At 51.3% G+C, this 22,087-nt stretch overlaps 1 protein-coding gene across 1 annotated transcript; it reads left to right on the top strand.

Annotated features, from left to right (window-relative positions):
* The first annotated feature begins 3,288 nt into the window (after window positions 1-3,288).
* CAVIN1 (caveolae associated protein 1) lies at window positions 3,289-18,048 on the top strand. The gene is made up of 2 exons (XM_069481449.1): window positions 3,289-3,897; window positions 15,727-18,048. The coding sequence occupies exons 1-2, from the start codon at window positions 3,427-3,429 to the stop codon at window positions 16,423-16,425; spliced, it is 1,170 nt and encodes a 389-aa protein (XP_069337550.1). The 5' UTR covers window positions 3,289-3,426; the 3' UTR covers window positions 16,426-18,048.
* The last annotated feature ends 4,039 nt before the right edge of the window (window positions 18,049-22,087 follow it).

The following is a 22,087-nucleotide window of genomic DNA, read 5'->3' as shown; positions in this document are numbered from 1 at the left end:
CTATCTCAATAACACTGCTTTTTAATATTTTTTACTGTTTTTGGAAGCTTTAAAACCTATTTAAGGCTGCGTGCCGTGGCTCATGCCTGTTATCCTAGCACTCTGGAAGGCCAAGGTGGGAGGATTGCTGGAGCTCAGGAGTTTGAGACCAGCCTGAGCAAGAGGGAGACCCTGTCTCTACAAAAAATAGAAAAATTAACTAGGAGTGGTGGTGCATGCCTGTAATCCCAGCTACTTGGGAGGCTGAGGCAAGGGGAGCCCTTGAGCCCAGGAGTTTGAGGTTGCAATGAGCTACGATGGCACCACTTCGCTCTACCCAGGGCAACACAGTAAGACTCTGTCTCAAAAAAAAAATAAAAGAAAGAAAGAAAGAAAAAAGAATGAGCATTTGTCTCTCTTGCTACACTATGAGCTTCTCAACAGCAGGGACTGGACTTTGTTCATCCTCATTAAAGTACCTAGCCCAGTAGCTGGCTCATGGTAAGTTGTCACACTTTATTGAACAAATGGATGGATGGAGGAGTACGAAAGAGAGCTGTGAAATTCTAGCTGCTGACATGGTTGCATCCTGGTGTTCTTTTTCTGGGCCAAAGGGGTTGTTTGCTTTGACCTCACTATCCCTTTTATGGACTCTGTCTCAGCAGCTGAAAGCACACAATGGAACAGTGTGCCTTTCAGCAAATAGAATGAGCAATGGAAAATGCAAACCATCAACCCTGATGGTTTGCAAGCAATGGCATGCTGAATGCAATTACAAATGAAGAGAAACTGTTTATTTTTACTGAAATGGAGTGAAATGCTCTGGAAAGGATTTTTCTGCTCCAGTGTTGAGTGTCCGTGTTGGTAAAGTTAGTGCGCCAAGGCTCAGCATGCCCCCTGTTGGTCTTAGCTGGCATTTAGTAAGAAGAGGAATGTGAAAGAAACTTGTTGATGCAGATTTTTCTCCAACATAGGCATGCAGGGGTAGAGCCCTTTTGCAAAAATTCTCTCTTAAGGAGGCATCAAATGAGTCAGAGATATATTCACTGGACTATCCCTGGGCCATAACTTGACTCATCCACAAATTCTGACATTCCTTTTTGAAGAACAGGAATAGAAATACTTTCCTGATGTGAAAGCTAGAATGGTGTGGACTTAATTCCTTTCAGCAAACATGTAACCACACAAACCAAATCAACCACTAAAAGGTCTCTTCAGTAACACCCTCCAGCCCTGCCTCCCAGTTTAAATTGTAATCTGTAAATATCCATTGATAGAGAACTGGTTAAATAAATATAGTACATCTATACACTGGAAAAGGAGGCAGTTCTACATGTACTGATATGAAACAATCTGTAAGATATAGTAATAACTGAAAAAAACGAAGTGTCGAACTATATGTATATATATATATATATATATATAATCATATGTGCAGAAATTTTCTATAGAAGATTCCACAAGAGAATAGTATAATTGATGACTTCTGGAAAGGGAACTAGTTACTAGAGACAGAGGTAGAAATAAAATTTCTTCTCACTGTATTTCTTTGGGTGCTATTTGCATTTGTGCCTTGCATGTCATCTGTTAAAATAATCTAATCAAATGAGGTTCTCTGCCATCACTCTTCATTTTTTCTAAAAGCTTTATCAATCCTCGATAGAAGGAACTTAAATTACTATAATACATTTCTCTTAAATTCTAAAATAAATTGGTAATCTGCCCATTCTAAGAGCTCTATGTGAATATAAGATTTTATACACCAGTTTGTTCTACTTGGATCTCCAATGGGAAAGCTGCTTGTTCTCGAGGAAACAGCTATTGAAGTGTTAGGGGAAGCATTTTATTCACCATTCGTTAGGGCACTATCTCAGCCACTATGCGCTGGGGCCCCTTTCTGCCTCCGTGGGTTCTCTGGATTGAGGAGGCCTGGGGTCCCCACGGGGCAGTTTTGCTCTCTCTAATGACGATGGATGCCAGACTAGAAGTGACCTTTTGCCGAGACCATCATCCAACCAGCTGGGGAAACCCAAGCTTGGTTTCCAAAGCAGGGAAAAGGGTTGCAGCTTTTCTGTGGGAAAGGGAGCTGGTGACTCCAGGGGAGTCACAGAGCCAGGGCGCTGCCAGGGAGCTAAATAGGGGAGGATGGGCAGCCTCTTCTTCTGGACTTCTCCGCTAAGGACCCTTCTCGGGCCTGCTCAGAATTGACTGCTCCTTTGTACCCACCACGAATGAAAGAAAATGTGTTTTATTGATAGCCCTCAAGCCAGCAAGCTCCAGCCAGCCCATGGGGGTGGCCCTGGTTGCCCATCTCCCTGCCCCAGTGAAACGCTGAGAATGCTAAGGTAGAAAGAGCAAGACAGCAGAAGTCCAGAGGCCTGGGCTCAAGTGCCAATGCCAACACTAACCTGGGAGTTACCTCTGGCAAGTCACCTGCCTTTTCCAGGTCCACCTTTTCCTGCCTGTCAAACGAGGAGGTGGGAATCACTAATCTCTCTGATTGTTTAGCGCTGGTCTCTGGGATCTAGAGAGACGAATGGACTCAGATCCTGCTCTCTGAGACTGGTGTCAGCGAGACCTGGTTGCGAGGGGGAGCGGGTAGCACGAGGAAAGGTGATTTTTGGAGAGAGGTGAAAAGTGGGGGAAAAAGGGTTTGACTTCTGTTTTATTGCCATCTTAATCTTACTCTGTTAGGACAATTCTAAGAGGAATCTAGAGGAGCTTCGCAGACCCTCAGCACCGACTTGATCCTAACTTTTTCTTCCCTTCCGTAAACAATCCCTCCAGCTTTTAGAACAGCAGGTTGGTAACCTGGTGGTCGAAAAGATCGTAGAAGGCAGGGATCCCTCTGCGCTCGAAAACTAGGCACAGGCAAATGCAATGTTTTGCCTATAATTTCAGGATCTCATGGTCCACCCAACTCCCAGCTCTGTATCTTAAAAGGCTTTAAGATCAAGTCGGTTTGCGGATGAGCAAATAACGGGAGAGGAAAAAAGAGAAAAGGCGCGTAACACACTTAAGACCTGATTTCCCTCCTCAACTCGCATTCCTCCGCCCCAGCCCCGCTCCAGCTGCCTGCGCTGCCAGCGGAGGCCCTAGTCTCCCGCTCCAACTATTCCAACCATCCTGGGAAGGGTGGGGCGCTCGGCTCTCGGGTCCCCCTCCGCTGCTCCCCCTCGTTGGTCTCCCCTTCTGCCCCGGTCCCTCCCTTTCTGGGATGGGGCCAGCCAATGCGCGACGAGACTCCAGGGTTTGGCCCGGGAGCCGGGGTGCGCACAGATCCCCCGCCCCACAGTTCTGGCCGCAGTCCCGGAGCGCACGGACGTGGCTCGAGTTTCCTCTGCTCTCTGCTCTCGATCGCTCTCCCCCTCCCGCTCCTCCTTCTCTCCAGGTCTCCCGCTCCGGCTCCAGCTCCACCCGGCCGGCCCCGCACGGCTCCGGGTAGCCATGGAGGACGTCACGCTCCACATCGTCGAGCGGCCGCTTCCCGGGTACCCCGACCCCGAGGGCCCGGAGCCCTCCTCCGTGGGGGCGCCGGCAGCGGAGGAGCCGTCCGGGGCCGGCTCTGAGGAGCTGATCAAGTCGGACCAGGTGAATGGCGTATTGGTGCTCAGCCTTCTGGACAAAATCATCGGCGCCGTCGACCAGATCCAGCTGACTCAAGCCCAGCTGGAGGAGCGGCAGGCGGAGATGGAGGGCGCCGTGCAGAGCATCCAGGGCGAGCTGAGCAAGCTGAGCAAGGCACACGCCACCACGAGTAACACAGTGAGCAAGTTGCTAGAGAAGGTGCGCAAGGTCAGCGTCAACGTGAAGACCGTGCGCGGCAGCCTGGAGCGCCAGGCCGGCCAGATCAAGAAGCTGGAGGTCAATGAGGCCGAGCTGCTGCGGCGCCGCAACTTCAAAGTCATGATCTACCAGGTGAGCCCGCCGGGCAGACCGCACCCCGAGCTCCTGCGCCCGGCCCGCGTCCCCCGCCTGGGGTGTGGGGTGGGGAGACCTGCACGGCTCTCCCGCCAGCCTGGCCTGGGCGCTCGGGAGATCCACCCTCCTTCCGGCGAGCGCGGCTGGGCTGGGCTGGGCTGGGGGGAGCGGCGGACTCTTGGGCGTGCAGAAGGGCGCGCTCTGCACCCTGCACCTCCCCACCCAGCCCCGTCCCTCGAGTCTCAAACTTGTAGCAGAACCGAGTTAGGGGGCTGGACTCGGGAACGCTGCCCCTCGCAGACAGCTCCCAACTTGGCTCTGTCAAACGTTTTTCTACTTGGGGGAAGTTTCCGGGACAGCCAGGGGTCCCTGGTGGCCGTTGGGCCCCGCTGTAAACGGACACTGGCGGCGGGGCCCGGGCCTGGGGCCTCCGCGCCTGCCGGCCCGATATAGCGGGTGATTCAGGGCTCAGGCACGCACCCGCGGGGGCTGCGCCAAGCGAGGGACGCGACCGCCAGCCCCCCTCCCCGGACCCCACGCCCCCGCATCAGCCTCCGCTGCCCGGCCCCGTCCCCTGGCTGCGGTGTTGACCCTGGCCTCCAGGCGCTTTCAGGCCCTTGAGCACACGCTAGCCCTCTGCGCACCGGCTCCTCGGCCTCCTGGAAACGGGTGGGGCAGGGTGGGCGTAAGGAGTGCGCGGGCGGCTGGCGGAGGGGGGCGCACAGCCCCAGCAGGGTCCCGCGGTCTGGGCTGGGTGAATCACCCCGCATGCCTGCGGGGGCGGGCGCCGGGAGCAGCAGGGGAGGAGGCTGGTGCGCCCCGGGCTTGTTGCTTTCTTTGCACCTCTCCGCATTCCTCCTGCCTGGGTAAAAATGGAGTTTTTGTACCCTAACCCCAAATAAACCTGGGAGTCTCAGTGCCGCTGCTCCTCTCCACAGTCCCAACAGGGATGAGTCTGAGCTGAGGGCTTGGTGATCTTGGGCTGGACGGCACTGTTCCCAGCCCTGCCTCCTCCCTTTTTCCCAAAAGCCTGGTAGATGCGCCTACCCCAGGAGGCGGGATCATGGGGCTGGCAGGGTCGGTCTATGCTCCCTCTTCCCCTGCCTCTCCCTACTGAAGGGAATGGGGGCGGGAAAGCCAGCTTTCCCACACGTGAGAAGACCCCTGTCAGGGAGCTGTGATTCCACTGACCCTGGTACCAGCTGGGTTCTGAGTGACCATCTGGGATGAGGTGAGGTCCTTGCTTGGCTTCTCTGGAAGGAATTAAGACAGATGCAGTCTGGGGAGAGTAGAGACAGGGAGGTGGGTCAGCTGGCACCTGTTGAGGAGGTGGTGGTGGGACAGGGGCAGAAATGGCAGTGGTGCACCTCCCCGCCCTTGCCCAGGAGGCATTTACGTGGCCATTGAAAAGCTTTGCTCCCCACACTTACAGCGCTATTTGGGTAGAAAATGTTTGCCCAGAGCTGTTTCCATTTATCTAACTGCTTGGAAGAAGCAGGATTGGAGGATGAGAGGGGGACCTGTGAGGTGTTTTGTTTTGTTTTGTTTAAGGCAAGCACGAAAATGAGGTTTATTGAGGAGAGAAAGATAGGATTACAGGGCAAGAGCAAGATACAGGTTTACAGAGCATGGTACATACGCCACAGATGACTTCTGGACCCATTGTCGCAGCAAAGGAAGAGCAAAAGGAAGGGCACAAAAAGGACTGTTTTGTTTTTTGTTTGTTTTTGAGAGAGGGTCTCACTTTGTCACCCAGATTGGAGCTTTCTCACTCTGTTGCCCAGGCTGGAGCTTGAAGTGGTGTGATCACAGCTCACAGCAACCTCCAGCTCCTGGGCTCAAGCAGTCTTCCTGCATCAGCCTCCTGAGTAGCTTGGACTGCAGGCACACACCACCACGCCTGGCTAGTTTTAAAAATTTTTTTTGTAGAGACAGGGTCTTGCTATGTTGCTCAGGCTGGTCTCAAACTCCTGGCCTCAAGCAACCCTCCCCCCTCAGCCTCCCAAAATGCTGGGATTATAGGCGTGAGCTACCACACCCAACTTGTTCCGGAGACCACGCCCCACCTGGTCCCGGGACAGCAAGCCAGCTCTATATTTTCTCCCTAGCCTGGTGTGGTATAAGGCTACCATGAAAAGCTTGTATGGGTGTCCCTTCTCACTCTAAATGTCCCAGGCCATAGAACCCAGGAAAGTTCTTGGCCTCAAGGTAAACCTCCCTATGCCAAAGGTGAAGATTCCGAGAGGACAGGTATGCAGGAAGAAAGACTTCTCTGTAGAGGCCAATAGCATCCCCCAGGGATGTGTCTATATATTGTGTGTGTGTGTGGGGGGGTGAGTTCTAATCCCAAGGGGGCTTTTTCTGCATCTGTACTAAGCCAAGGCCAGTGGTGGGCTGAGAGTTGAGGTAGCAAGAATGACTCAAATTGAGTCCCGAAGCCACAGCGGAAAGCAACTAAGAACTAAAATGGTCCCAACCCCAGGGAGGAACTCAGCGGTAAGGAAAAGATTCCAGCAACTGGGGTGAGGCTCAGGGGAAGCAGAACTTCCTGAGCTGTAAAGCAGATGTTCCAGGTGGGGATGAGGGGTGGGGACTCAGCTGCTGGAGGAAAGCAAAGGCTACTCCTCTCCGAGGTCTGCAGGCCAGAGAAGAGAATGAGATAAAAATAGCTCTGCGCCTTGGCAGACCTAATAGGGAAGATTGGGGGCAGCAACATTTATGGAAAAGTCCAGCTGGGGGGGGGGGGGCGGTGGTGGGATGCTTGGGTAGCCAGGCAAAGAGACAGAGAGATTTGGAGAAGGGGCTTCTGGGATGGTGTGAGTTCTTTGGAGGGGAAGGGGGCAGGGGATGCTGTATTCCCTACTGCAGATGTGAGAAGTGATGACGTGGCAATGGTGGGGTGAAAGCACCGGGGGACAGGAAGGCCCCAGGTGTGGGATCAAGTCATCTGGTCTCCCACACCCTATTCCTGGGAAAAGGAGGGAATCTCTTGTGTGGCCCCACCCCAGAGTCCAGGAACTACTAGACATAATGATTGCACAGGTTAAGTTGGCATTGGACCCCCTGCACACGTGTGTGCGTGTGTACACACACACACACGCACACACACACACACACGAAATTCGGCACCTCCCACTCCTGGTTTATCAGAGCTCTCATTTTGATCTCATTTCCGAGTCGTTACTGCCCTTCTCTGGCATTTCCCTCCCTGTCTCCCAAACAAAAACTAGCAGTTTGGCATCGCATCCTATCAGGCGACAGTTGGACAACAGCTAGTGAGTGAGAGAGGTGAATTCTACTAGTAATAGGAGTCAGTGGACTGAGGGCCGTGGGAGGGTCAGGCCACATCGTGAGTATGGAGGCAGTTGCTCTAAAACACCGTGCAAAAGGTAGAACTATGATCGTTAAAGAGCCAATTTTCCCAGGCAACAATGGGATATTATTACAGTTCTTTTAGAATCCAGAAATGGCGAGAGAGCTGTAAAATGCAAATACAGTCATGCATCACATAAGGACTGGGATACATTCTGAGAAATGTGTCATCAGGCAATTGCGTCATCGCGTGAACATCATAGAGTGTACTTGCACAACGTAGATAGTACAGCCTACTACATATGTAGGCCATATGGTATGGCCTACCGCTCGTAGGCTACAGATCTAGCTGTACAGTGTGTTCCTGTGCTGAACACTGCAGGCAGTTGTGACTCGGTGGTAAGTATTTGTGTGTCAGAGCATATCTAAACATAGAAAAGATACAGTAAAAAATGCAGTGTAAAAGATTTTTTCAGAAGTAAACCTGTATAGGGCACTTACCATGAATGGGGCTTGCAGGACTGGAAGTTGCTCTGGCTGAGTCAGTGAGTGAGGGGGGTGAGTGAACGTGAAGGCCTAGGACATTACTGTTTGCTAGTGTAGATTTTATATATACTCTACATTTAACATAAGTTAACCTTAGCTTACTGTAACTTTTTTACTTTATAAACTTTAACATTTTTAAAGTTTTTTTTTTTGTTTGTTTTTGTTTTTTTTTTTTAAGAGATGAGAGTCTTGCTGCAGTGTGGTGGCACAATCATAGCTCACTGCAGCCTGCTGGCCCAAGCCATCCTCCCACCTCAGCCTCCTGAGTAGCTGAGATTACAAGCACGTGCCACCAAGCCCAGCCTTTAAAAAGTTACTTTTTAAACTTTTGTTTTGAAAAACTAAGACACAAACAGACACATTAGCCTAGGCTTATACAGGGTCAGGATCATCAATATTAGTGTCATCCACCTCCACATCTTGTCCCACTGGAAGGTCTTCAGGGGTAATAACACGCACAGAGCTGTCATCGCCTATGATAACAATGCCTTCTTCTGGAATACTTCCTGGAGGACCTGCCTAAGGCTGTTTTATGGTTAACTTTTTTGTTTTTTATCAGTAGAGGGAATAGTACACTCTACAATATCAATAAAAAGTATACTATAGCAAATACATAAACCAGTAACAATCCTTTATGATCAAGTATTATGTACTCTACATAATTGTATGTGTTACACTTTTATATGACTGGCAGCACTACAGGTTTGTTTACACCAGCATCACCACAAACACGTGAGTAATGTGTTGAGATATGACATTATGATGGCTACAGGGTCACTAGGGGATGGGAATTCTTTAGCTCCATTATAATCTTATGGGACCACCATTGTATACGTGGTCTGTCATTGACCAAAATGTTGATACGTAGTGCATGACTATAAATGTTTTTCTGGAGCAGTCTCACTTTGTCGCCCTGGGTAGAGTGCAGTGGCATCATTGTAGCTTACTGCACCCTCAAACTCTTGGGCTCAAGCCATCCTCCTGCCTCGGCCTCCCAGAGTGCTAGGATTATAGGCATGAGCCACTGCGCCCGGCCTCTGGAGCAGATCTGAGGAGGCAAAATTGGTGACCTGTACATGACCAGCCACTAAGACCCATCAAACCTGCTCTGAGTGCGTGGGGATAGGACCAGGAAGCATTTAAGGGATTAGGTGTCTCATCACATTAAAAGGGAGCACACCGGGGCTGAAAGGAGGGCCTGCTGGCTTCTCCTCCCCAAATCCTAACCCAACCTATAACTCCTTCCTGGACTCAAGGCAGATCAGGGCTACTACCTTTCTCCAAAGGAACCCCAAATCTTTGTCCAAAAATATTCCCAACTTGGGGCTCTGGCCCCTTTCACCTTTTAATCCTAGTGGCCATGGAGAGCATGTATACCACATCCTTCCTCCAAACAGCTGAGTTTGGCCTGTTTTTCCCGGTCACCGAGTCCAAAGCAGGGAGGGTATTTTGAGGGCTATTCCCAAAACTAAAGGAGATCACCACTATCGCCCTGCTCCATTGTGTTTTGTTTTGTTTTGTTTTGTTTTGTTTGAGATAGAATCTAGCTCTGTCACCCGGGCTAGAGTGCAGAGTGGTGTCATCGTAGCTCACAGCAACTTCAAACTCCTGGCCTCAAGCAATCCTCCCGCCTCGGCCTCCCAGAATGCTGGGATTACAGGCATGAGCCAGGGTGTGTGGCCTCTCCTTTTTTTTTTTTTTTTTTTTTTAAAGTAAAATCTGACTATTGTAAAGGCCAAAGTCAAAAAGGTGAGGAGATGGCACAGAGTGGACAACTGATTGCAAGAGGGGAGAGAATACTATTTCTAAGCAGCCAGTCTAAAAGATGAGCAGTGGCTTGTGCCATTTCATTTTATCTTTTTTTGAGACAGAGTCTCACTCTGTTGCCCAGGCTAGAGTGCTGTGGCGTCAGCCTAGCTCACAGCAACCTCAGACTCTTGGGCTCAAGCAATCCTTCTGCCTCCGTCTCCCAGAGTGCTAGGATTACAGGTGTTAGCCACCATGGCCAGCCAGCTTGTGCCATTTTTTGGAACTATACAGTTGTGAATATTTCATCATTCTGATGTCATAGACCTTTTGAGCTGGAAGATACCTTAAAGAAGTTGAAGGATCTACTCCTTTGGATTGTAGTGAAAAAAAAAAAAGAAAAAGAAAAAAAAAAAAAAGAAGTTGAAGGAGATCATCTCTATGTCTTTCATTTTGTAGCTTGGGAAGCTGGGCTTAGAGAGAGGAAATCACTAACCTATTGTCACTCAAGTGATTGGGGGTCAAAGCTGGGGCCAGAACCCAGGTGTGTCCCTTCTGCAACACTCACTGCTCCCCACACTCCCCTTCCGTTCTCCAGCTCTGCAGCAGAAATCAGGGTTAGTTCTGCCTCCTTTATTTTCTGTGGGAGTTGGTTGCACAGTCCTGGCACTGGGGTTGCTTTGTGTGCGTTTAGGTGTGTGTGCAGTGTTGGCTACGTGTGGCCAACATTGGTGGCTGTTAGCTGCTCAGCCTCATGAGTGCTGCAGTGGAGGCAATGTGTGGTCACCTGGCCCAGTGGCAGTGGGAGGGGAGGGGTACAGGGTGGGCAGCGTGGAGCTCCTGGCCAGCCATGGTGTGCCCCGGCATGGACTCTGCGTCTGCCTAGGAGAGGGCCATTTTGGTTCCCTTTCTCCTCAGCCTCTCTGCCGCTCCCAACTCTGCCCTGAGCCCTTCGAGGCAGGTGGGGACCTGCTGCTTTGATCTTTTGTGACTACAGGCTTTACTGACCACTGCTGTTGCTGAGTCTGATAGTGCCCCCGACTGTCCGTCTCTTCTGACTTCTTATTGCCCGAAGCAGGAGTGGCAACTCAGTCCCTGAGGAGGCAGCGGGGTGCCCCGGACTTAGGCCCATCTGTCACAAACATAGCTTGGTTTTGGATCGTGATTTCTCTGTGCATTGCAGTGTCTGATATCCCAAGCCGTTGAGGGGTGAGGGTGGGGGATGGGGTGCAAGGGAGGCAGGAGGTGGGACGTGGCTAAAGGGAAATGGCCAGGATGTCCCTCTTCCACGCCTCTCCCTCTGCTTATCCGGGGCGGCACCCAGTGGACACCCGGCCCCGGGAATAAGGAGAACTGGGATTAGCAGCCTCTGGCTCTGATGACACAGTTGTGTGCCTTCTCTTTTACACAGCTGAGCCTCCCCGGTTATAGTCCAACAACTGGTCTCTCAGAAAACTCCTTGTCCACCCCCAGCAGCCACTCTCCTCCACCATGCTAGCCCCCCAGTAGCCATGGCCACCCCACCACCATGGTTGAGTAAGAGTAGAAGGTGGGAGCCCAAGGATGGGATTGGGGATGATTTTAGAGGGAGGAAGGGAGGGGTTCAGTTAAAGTCTGTTTATTAATTCATGGGCTTGGGTTTGCCCCACCTCTTTTAGCCCCAGGGCCCAGGTGAGAAGACATATGTCCCCTCCCTACTCATCGGCCCTTCCTCTGCATGTCACCCAGGCCTCTTTCTCTCAACCCCATCCGTACCCATCCCAAGCCCCATTTAAACCCCTTTTCCTCATCTTAGCCCAAGAAGAAGCCGAATGCACCCTCTGACCTGGCCACACCCAAGATCGTGCCTTTTGACCTTCTGCCTGAGACTGAGCCCTTTGACCCGAAGCCTGAGACAGTGCCTGAACCCCCACCTTTTGACCAGACGCCTAGGACACTGCCCTATTACCCAGAGCTGGGGCCCCTGCCCACCCCAGAGGAGCCTACAGCCGGTGGGAGCATTTAGGGTCCCCTGGGGCTGTGGACGTGGGGTGTCACTCTGGTCCACCATCAGCCCACTGCTTGGTGGTGGTCAGTGCCAGGACGGCCACCATCCCAGACCACTGCCCCTGTGGCTGGGTGTGGGCATTGTGAAAACACTCTTGTGGTGTGCACGGTTAAGGCAAATGTGGTGTGTGCAGTGGGGAAGGGCCCTCCCCTACCTCTTAGTTTCTGTTTTAATAGTAGGCGCTCACAACATCCTACTGGAGCTGCACCCGCAGGCTGCGCTGCATGAAACTGCACATAGCTGCTCGTTCTTCCCTTCCCCTGGCTCCACGTCCTGGGGGACAAGCCAGCTTGGCTCCACGCCTCCTTGGAGAGGGCCCTCATGAGGCCTGGGGTCTGTTCTGTGCCCTCTCTGCCCCCTCCCTGTAGCCGAGGAAAATATTTACACTTATTTTTTCCAGTTCTTTTAGAAGATGTTTTGCAAAGAGATCCCCTTATGTTTGCCAGAGTCTGCCCTGGGCAGGGCACCCAAAAGCTGCCAACTCAGAGAGGCCAGAAAAGGGGACATTATAGCTGGCTCTGGCTTGGACCCTTTGGTCTCACTATAGCACAGTGTTTCTCAACATTTTTTTCCCAATGCTCATCCCCCTAAGAAGCCTTTTTAGATATTTTTAACCTAATTGTCCACCTCCCCCATGAAATTTTAGTACAATAGATATACTGTATATCTGTTTATGTGCTGTGGCTCTTTGGAGCACCATGAACCAGGGTGATATCGATTTTTGCCCTCATGGAGGCAATATCACTCCAGTCAAAAATGCATGTCACAGGAGAAGGGAAGGACCCTTCTGCCTTTGGTATCTCTCATCTCCTTGTCATGGCAACCTAAAGTGAAGGCCCTGAGTTTTTAAGACTTTTCTGACCTTCACCTCTCCCGCTTCTACATCTTTTTCTAACAAGACTCTAGGCAGACCCTGGGCTCTGAGTTACCTCTCCAATGTCTTCTCTGGCTATTCCCGGGCAGCGGTTGGGGACAGTGCTTATTAGCTGTAAGTCAGGAAAGGCTCCTACTCAGATCTATGTGGCACCTATCTCTTCTCCCTAACAAATGTGAAGTGCCTCGCCATGGGCTGGGTACATAGTAGGTGCTCAATTAAATTATAATCTTATTTAAAAAATCTTCCTAAGCCAGAAGATCTTAAGTTTAGACAGCAGGGTTAGGGGGTGGAGTGGAAGAGGCTGGGGGCCTCCCTGGGGCTCCTCTAAGTCCATCCAGGTCTAGGGCCTTCCTGGGGTAGGGGTGGTGTGTGCTTGGCGAGGGGCAGGGCAAGCTGTGCATGTTTTTGTTGAGACCTGGTCATTAAAGGTAACTCTGGAAACCAAGCCTTTTGGGAGTGGTGGTTTTGTTTAATGAAAACGGGAAAACAGAACAAACAGCCCTCCCTCTCTGCCATCCCCTGAGGCCCCTCCTTTGGCTTAGGAGGTCTGCCAGGGAAGTAGGGGTGGGACAAAGGTGCTTGGCCTATGTGCCCAGGGTGGGGGGAGGTGCTTTTGGATTGTGTTGGTGGTTGTAGCAACAGGCAGACTGGGTGGGTCCAAGACAGCACTCCAAGAGCATGAGTCATAGGGGAAACCTGGCTTGGAAAGGGGGAGAAAAGAGACACCCATTAATGGAGGGAAAAGGTTAATGGTAGTATACCTGCTCCAGAGCCAGCCTCCTGGACATTTTCTGGGGATTCAGATCAAGTTGTTTCTTCTATCCCCTGACCTGCCACCAAGAAGACAACTCCTCTGGTATAAGCCATCATTGTACGGGAAGCCTACAATGAATGGGGTTATGTCCCCCAGGTACCTTTCTGGTCTGAGGAGACTCTCCCAAATCCAGGAATAAACCTCCTCTCACTGGGATTCCTCCCTGATGTTGTAGTTGGAGACCTTTCCTCAGGCACTAGGAAGATGGGACTGGCTACAAGCAAGACCTCTGCAGCTCTCTCCCCAGCCCCCGCATTCACTTCTAAGCTCAGCTGCCAAAGACCTTTATCTAGGAAGCCAGATGCCAGAAAAACCAGCTAGCTCAGCCTTTAGGGGTAGGGGTGGAGCAGGGGTGGGTGGGTAGAGAATGGAGGATGCTGGGGATAGGGCAGGGAGACAATGTGGATTTGTTTTCCAGCAGCCGGGGCTGTTTCCTGACTGTTCCCTGCCTGTCAGCCTTAATCCCTCCCTAGCCCATGCACATTGTCAGAGCTTAGTGAAAGGAGGGGCTTTCTTCCACCCCCTAGTGGAGCGTGGGTGGGTTTTTTAGTTTGGGTGGCTATGAAGGCAAGATCAGAACTGAAAAAAAAATTTTTTTTTTATACTGGGGCTGCAGGTAAATACTGGGTGGAGATAGATGAAGAAGTAGTGGAGAGTTTAGATCCTAGAGAATCCTAAAATGTGTAAGTCCACTCCAATAGCAGGCAGGGAGAGGGTTACTGCAGGAGACCCAAAGGGTATGCCTGGAAATTGGAGGGAATGCTAAGAGAGGGTGGGACCCTCCTACACTCAGAACAAGAAAACACTCTTCAATGCCTCGGCGAATGATAAGAGGCAGAGGGATGGACAGAATGCCCTAGGATATCCATGATATCACTAAGCCACCTATGGCAGGTGGAGACTACAAGTCCCAGCATGCCCTGTGCCCAAGTCACCTTGCCTGCTGGGAGGTGTAGTAGGGTAATAGAGAGCTGGAGGTGGCTTGGTGCCCAGCGGAGCTGGTGCCCAGTTGGGAGAAGAGGTGGAGCCACATTCTTTCTTTGTCCCTGCTAATGCTATCGACAGGGAGGGAAGGAAGTTGGGAGCGGGTGTTCCTAGTTTTCAGTGTAAACCAGGAAACTCTGGGGGGATGTGGATGGGAGGGAAGAGGAAAGAGGCTGGGGGCTGGGGAAGGAATTTCTGTAGCAAGTGGTGCAGAGATACTGAGTGGCCTATGTATTGGGGTGTGTGCGTGTCTATGAGAGAGATTAGTTAATGTCTCATTTTCTCAGGAGATGGGACTTTCTTACAGTTCTGGGGAACGATCTTCATAAAACCTTTTGAAAAACTATTCTTTCTCATTCTGAAGTCCCTACAGAGAGTCTGGCCAAGGAGGAGATCCTGTTGACGTTCTGGGTTATGCCCCTTTGCCTTTCTGTGCTCAGCCTCCCCTACCTTCTGAGGAGGTGGGGTGGGGGAGGGGGTGATCTTGAGATTCTGAAATGTTGGTCCAGAGTCAAGATCTTGGAATATCTTCCCGGAATGGAAAACAGTGCTGGTGCCAGATCCTCCAGGGGGAAGAGGGAGACTCGAAGAGCTGGCTCTCAGCTCCAGGATCATGGGGAATCTGGGACCACCTTCCTATTCCTGGACCCTAGACCTCAGGCCTGGGAAAAAAAGCAAGAATAGAAAAGTAATCCCTCCTCTCCATTCCAAGGCAGGAAAGTCAGAACCAGAAGAAATGTCCATACTGGGAAGAAAACGTCCTTGGCTTCTAGCCAGCTTCTTCCTCTTACCTACATGAATTTCTACATGGGGGGCCGGTGACCACTAGTGGGGCCAAACAGTATGAGGAGGTCAAGCAACAACCGGGATGGGGAACGAGCCACAGCTCTCCTTCTCTGAGGCTGGTTCTGAAATGGTTGGAGTCTGGAAAACGCACCCTCTTTTCTTTACCTTCAAGCCACTCTACTTGGCGGCCGCCTGACATTGGCTGTGCGCTCACACCCCTACCCCAACTCAACCCACAGACTCCCACCGCTTGCATTTTGGCCCGGCTCGGGCAGTGTGCGACTTCGGGCGCCAGGGGGCGCTCCGCCCACTTCCAAGGTTAAGCCGTGTCCCCTGAGGCCGCGACGGTTTAACACGATCCGAGGGGTGGGTAGAGGGCTCGAGGACATGGTTGCAGGGCTGCAGAGATATTTAGCCAAAGCTCAGTTATAATGCAGGCCCATCTCCGATCCAAAGCTCGGTTCTCTCCCGCGCTGTCTGTACCATTCAGTCAACACACACTTATCGTGCGCCCACGACGTGCGCAGCTCTGCCAGGCGCTGGGGACACAATGAATGGCAAACAAGTCAGGCGGATTTCACGGGTACCGCGCAGGCCCCCTCCCCTCCCCAGGATCGCCAGCACCCCGCCTTGGGGTCGCCTGGCGTCCCCCACGTCCCCGCCCGGCCCTCCTCCTCCTGTGCCCCCTCTCATGTCCGCTCTTGTCTCGCTTAGGACGAAGTGAAGCTGCCGGCCAAACTGAGCATCAGCAAGTCGCTGAAGGAGGCGGAGGCGCTGCCCGAGAAGGAGGGCGACGAGCTGGGCGAGGGCGAGCGGCCCGAGGAGGACGCGGCGGCGCTTGAGCTGTCGTCCGACGAGGCGGTGGAGGTGGAGGAGGTCATCGAGGAGTCGCGCGCCGAGCGCATCAAGCGCAGCGGCCTGCGGCGCGTGGACGACTTCAAGAAGGCCTTCTCCAAGGAGAAGATGGAGAAGACCCGCGTGCGCACGCGCGAGAACCTGGAGAAGACCCGCCTCAAGACCAAGGAGAACCTGGAGAAGACGCGGCACACCCTGGAGAAGCGCATGAACAAGCTGGGCACGCGCCTGGTCCCCGCCGAGCGGCGCGAGAAGCTCAAGACCTCGCGCGACAAGCTGCGCAAGTCCTTCACGCCCGACCACGTGGTCTACGCGCGCTCCAAGACGGCGGTGTACAAGGTGCCGCCCTTCACCTTCCACGTCAAGAAGATCCGCGAGGGCGAGGTGGAGGTGCTGAAGGCCACCGAGATGGTGGAGGTGGGCGCCGACGACGACGAGGGCGCAGAGCGCGGCGAGGCCTCCGACCTGCTGCGCGGGAGCAGCCCCGACGTGCACACGCTGCTGGAGATCACCGAGGAGTCGGACGCCGTGCTGGTGGACAAGAGCGACAGCGACTGAGCAGGACGCCCCTGCCTCTCCCCGTCCCCACCCTGTTCCTTTCCCTTTCTGAACTTTCTCTTTCGCATTCTCTCTCAGCCCCCAGCTGGCTGAGATGTTTCTAGATTTAAAACACCCGCCTTCAAGGAGCACTCCTCCGAGTCTTACAGCTGTTAAGCCCGGAGAGGGAGGCAGCCCCCACAGTGGAGAGCCCCAGTTTGGACGTAGTACGGGTGGAAATGGGAAGGGGAGTGATCCACGTCCCAGTTGTCCAAGTCGGGGGTCCTGAAGGAAATTGCCGTGATTCCACGGTCGGGCCCTCCTTTCGGGGCTTCCTTCCCCTCAGTTTCCCCCCCCTCACTCCCTGCTCACAGAGCTCTTCTCTTCCTCCTTTTCCTGACCTCTGGGGCTTCAAAGCCAAAATTACCTGAAGAGGAAAGAGTGAATCTTACTAGAAGGACATGAAAGCAGCTTTGGGGGGAAACTGAGGCAGTGGGGGCAGAGGGCAGAGTGAGCCCTCAGCCTGGATGAGGGTCCAGCGCAGGCTCTATCTGCAAAGGGTCCCAACAAGGAAGTCTGGAGCCGAGAGGAGCCCTGGGGGAGGATGGGGTGGGGCACACTTACTTGTTCATGCCTCTGCACACGTGGAGCACATGGCTGTGGCTTTGGGAGGGAGAATGGGCAAACAGGAGAAGGTGGAAATGGGTGAAGAGAGAAAGAAGTTTCATTAGCAGCATGAGAAACCCATCTTGCCGGGTTCTCAGAGGGCACCAGGACCATTTTCAGAATCAGGAGAGAGAATAGTGTGAGAATGTGATGCTCCCAAGAGGAAAGAGAGGTAAACCTAAACTGATCCCTCAACTGGGGTCTAGGTGGTGCCCCCCAGGGCAGCCTATTCCTTGGAGCCCAGAAAATTAGGGTCCCAGAAGGGGGCAGCAGTTGGCTGGGAACTAGGCGTGGGGGTTGCTCATGGCCAGCCCACCAAGCTGAGAGCTGGAGGGGAGGTGGGACAGCACCGGTTCTTCCAGGCTGTTTCTTCTCCAGATCCTCCCTAGAGCTAGTGTCACAGAGCTGCAGAACTTGCTGAGACATCCACGGTTCCTTGTCCTTAGGGGTGCCTTTCCTGAATCTTTGGGGGGTGAGGGGAGTGCTGCTTCCTGTCCAGAAACCTGACGTCTGTTGGCCACTGACCAGGTTCTCCTCAGGACACTTCAGTCCCCTGTTCCTCCCCATTAAAGGCAGTTTTGTCAGAAGCAAGGACAACCCCTCCCTCCAAGTCATAGCCTGAAGGGAGGGCTGGAGGGCTCCCTCCTTCTCCCCCCACCAATCTTCCTTGTTCAGCTTTTTAGAATTGCAGCTAATTGTTTTAGGGGGTGGGGGAGGGAGGCTGGGGACACAAACCTTTTATACAATACAAAGCTTTGCTTTTTTTTTTTTTTTTTCTTTCTTTTCCTTTTCTGGGTTCCCTTCTCTCCTCTGAATGGTTGGAGACATGTCAGTTGAGGGAGGATGGGGATTGTGGGACAAGGTCCCTTGGTGCTGATGGGCTGAAGGGGCCCGAGTGTGGGCAGATGCAGTTTTCTGCGGGCTCTAGGGAACCTCTCACGTTGCTGTGTCCTGGTGAGCAGCCCGACCAATAAACCTGCTTTTCTAAAAGGATCTGTGTTGGATTGTGTTCTCTGAAGGCAGTTACATAGCATGAGTTACAGAAGATAGGAGAGAGCCAGGGAGGGAAGGAGGGACAGAGAGAGAAAAAAACCTGTTGGTATAAATTTGCCTTACTTGTTTGGAATGGGGCGGGGAGAGAAGGAAATAAAACTAATAGCCAATTGATTGAGCCCTTACTCTTTGCCAGGAACTGTTCTAAGCACTTTGGTATGCAAATGCTTATTTAATCTCATAACAACCCCATAAGGCAGATTTTATCATTATCTTCCTATTTTAGATAGGAGGAAAGAGAGTGACTTGTCTAAGGTCACATGGCTGGTAAGCAGCGAGCTGGGATTCAAAGGCAGGCAGCTTGGCTCCACAGTGTTTACTGCTTACAGTCTGTAACCTTGAACCCTCTGGATCCACTCCCCTGCAGTCAGGGCTTTAGCCTTCCAGACACACCCAGTTACTCTAATCAGCCTGAACTTCCTTTCAGAATCCCAGGCCTGGAGGAAGCAGCCTAGGGCAGGGGAAAATCAGAGGCCCTATCTCAGAGGGTTGGATGTTGTAGAGAAAGGGTACCAGCGTATGGTACGTGCTAGCTGTATAGCTGTATCCATACAGTGTATTTCATTCTCCCTGCAACACTGTGATAGGCACTGCTATGGTTTGAATGTGGCCCAAATCTCATGTGTTGGAAACTTCTCCAATTCTTATGTTGATGGTATTTGGAGGTAAAGCCTTTCAGAGGTAATTTGAATTGACTGGCAGCTTTATAAGAAGAGGAAGAGAGACCTGAGCCGCCACCTCTTGCTCTCTTGCCGTGTGACATTTTCCTCCATGTTATGATGCAGCCGAAGGCCCTCCCAGGTGCTGGCACTAGGCTTTTGGACTTCCTAGCCTCCAGAACTGTAAGAAATAAACTTTTTAAAAAATAAATTATCCAGTCTATGGTATTCTGTTATAACAACAGAAAAGAGACCAAAACAGGTGCCTATTTTACTGTCTGTACAGACTTTCTTCCCCACGAGCAGCCTGGCCCGCCTGCCCATAGGTTATGGATTTCCTAGAGCAATGAACTTGCATCATCATGTCGGTTCTGCTTGCATCAGAATCATCTGACAAAGGGTGTCCCTAATAAAAGTAATGCCATTTCTAGGGCTCCACCCCAGCCTCCTGCCTTCCTAAACCAACCTCTTCCCCGCCTCTACTGTAGTCATATTAATCATCCTCTTCTCAGAACTCTCATAGAACTTTATGTGAGTAAACACTTGTCAGGCTGGGTGCGGTGGCTCATATCTGTAATCCTAACAATTTGGGAGGCCGAGGTGGGAGGATTGCTTGAGGCCAGGAGTTTGAGGTTGCAGTGAGCTCTGATGATGCCACTGCACTCTAGCCCGGGCAACAGCCCTGTCTCAAAAGCAAAACAAACAAACAAAAACCCCCACAACCTGTTCAATGAATGAATGAATGAATGAATTACAGGACTCTTTCCATTACAAGTGTCAAAAACACCTCAAACTGGCTTCTGTAAAAAGAAAAACAAAACACCAAAGCTGAAAGCAAACCCAGAGGGAATTGATGTAATTGAAAAAGTCCCCAGGAATAGGTCCCGGGTGTCTGATGTAATTAACACCAGGTCTGATATAATATCATTAGGAATCTCTCTATTCTTACCTTCTCTTTTCCACTGTGTCTGTTTCACTAATAATAGGATTCTTCCCATATGGTGGCAAAGATGACCCAAAACAGCTACAGGCTTATGGCCTAACAGGTGAGCAACCCCACTGAAGAGAGTTTCTTTCCAGATCCTTCCAGCCAGAATCTCAGATATGATACCCATTGGTCCTGATAAGTCATATATCCAAATCACTATGTCTCTGACCAAATGTAGACCACGTGATCACTTGTAGAACTCACCTAAAATGTGGAATTAAGAGTTGTATTAGTTAGGGTTCTTCAGAGAGACAGAACCAATAGGAGCATGGATGGATAGATACATAAATACATAGACACATAAGTGAGAAGGGTTTTTTAGGGGCATTGGCTCATTTGATTATGGAGGCTGAGAAGTCCCAGGACAAACCATCTCCAAGCTGCAGACCCTGGGATGCCAGTAGCATGGCTCAGTCAAAGTCTGAAGGCCTCAGAAATAGGGAAGCCAATGGTACAACTCTCAGTCCAAGGCCAAAGGCCTGAGAACCTGGGAGGCCACTGGTGTTAAGTGCTGAAGTCCAAAAGCCAGAGAGCCTGGAGTTCTGATGTCCAAGGCAGAAGAGGTGTGTATCTCAGTCCTGGAGAAAGAGACCAAGTTACCCTTTTCCCTGTTTTTGTTCTATCTCGGTCCAGCTGATTGCATGGTGCCCGCCCACATTGAGAACAGGTTAGTCCACTCAGACTTACATGCTAATCTCCTCTGGAAACACTCTCACTCTAGGTATTCCTTATTCCAGTAAAGTTCACACCTAAAAATTTACCATCACAAGAGTGAAGGAGGGCTCTTTTCCCAAAGGAAAATTGGGTTGAAGTTATCAACAGAAAAACGAAGAGAAAGAAGGCAGACAAAACAACAGATGTCTTTTCCAAATGAACAGTTTGTGATTCTGTGCTGAGAGACTAAAAAGACAGCAAGATCCAGTCTTTGATTTTAAAGGGTTTGTAATTAGTGGGAGAGGCAGACATTCAAAATAGCTCAAAGAGGTGCCAGGGCACTCTAGCTGGGGCGACAGAGTAAGACCCTGTCCCCCCAAAATAAAAAACCAAAATAGCTCAAAGAGATGACTTCTGTAAGAGGTAAAGCACAGTGCAATGGCCATACGCTGGAAAGGGGTTAATCCTGCTTGGGGAATATGGGAAAACTTAAAGGAGGAAGGGGGCCTTTAAGTTGTGATTCTAAACATGTGTAGGACTGCTGGTGGGCAGAGACAGCATTTTACTTGATTTTTGTGTCACCAGAGCCTAAAAGTGTCTGAAACACGATTGTATCGGTTAATGTTATTTCGTTGAAAGTATAAGAAAAGGACATCGGCCAGCTTACAGGGAAAAATGAAATTATGTTGGAAGGCTGCCAAGATATCCTATGGACTCCAAGGGATCCCTGAGCACAGGCTAGGAAGAGTAGGAATCAGGGAATCTCCAGGGACTTCTGCAGAGGGAGTTGATGGACTGCCCTCTCTAAAGTGCTGACATTAATGGAACTCAACTCTAAGGACTCTCAGGCTTAGTGCCTTTCAGTTTCAAATTCTAAATTCCTGGCAGAGAGAATCTGATCAAACCAGTTAATACTAGTGTTCACCCTGAGTTTAATAATTGATGGCCAGGAGGACAGAATCATATAATACAGATGTGGCTGAAGGGACCCATTGCAGCGTATGATTGGGGGTGGGGCCGGGGGTGGGGAGTAATTCCCAGGAAGGGAGGACTTGTTGTGAGTCTGGCAGGTCCTCAATACAAGTTAATGAAATGACAGCAGTGACAAGGGCCAGGGAGGTTCTCCAGGCCAAGCGAACAGTATGCAGAAAGGCATAGGGCCAGGAGACCTGAGGTGTAATTGCGGATCAGTTAATAGAATTGTGGTGTGTTAGAACTAAAAGGGGCTTTGTCTTACAGATGAGAAAACAAAAGGTGCCATTTTATAGAAGTTGCTCTGACCTAGGAAGAGAAAGTAATTTCTGCACCTAATGAGACTCAGGATAAAGAGTTATGAAAAGAAAGGTGGTTTTTGAAGTGCTAGGAGTAGATGAGCTTGCCAAGGGAGGGAGCTAGGGAGGGAAGAGGGTGGAATTTAGAATCAAAGGCAGGAGTGCCTTCCTTTGGGGGATATTGGAGGGAAGCCAGGACCAGCAAACAAGACTCTAGGACGTTCAGGGAGAACATCCTGCCCAGCACAGGGCACGCTCATAAACACTGTCCCAGGTGATTCCGATGTGTATTTCATGCCCACCCCCATCAGAAAGGCCCCCGCCCTCCAGGGCTTTGTCTCTGCTGGGTAACTGAGACTCCAGCCCCTGTCCACAACTGCTTTGTCAAGAAT

Source organism: Eulemur rufifrons, chromosome 9, assembly GCF_041146395.1.
Source record: "Eulemur rufifrons isolate Redbay chromosome 9, OSU_ERuf_1, whole genome shotgun sequence".
NCBI classification, from domain to species: domain Eukaryota; kingdom Metazoa; phylum Chordata; class Mammalia; order Primates; family Lemuridae; genus Eulemur; species Eulemur rufifrons.
This window is presented reverse-complemented; position numbering and strand designations above follow the sequence as displayed.

Coding starts and splice junctions, on each gene's coding strand:
- CAVIN1 (XM_069481449.1), top strand. CDS start 3,427: ATGGAGGACGTCACGCTCCACATCGTCGAGCGGCCGCTTCCCGGGTAC. Junction 3,898..15,726: donor TCAAAGTCATGATCTACCAG/GTGAGCCCGCCG, acceptor TGTCTCGCTTAG/GACGAAGTGAAGCTGCCGGC.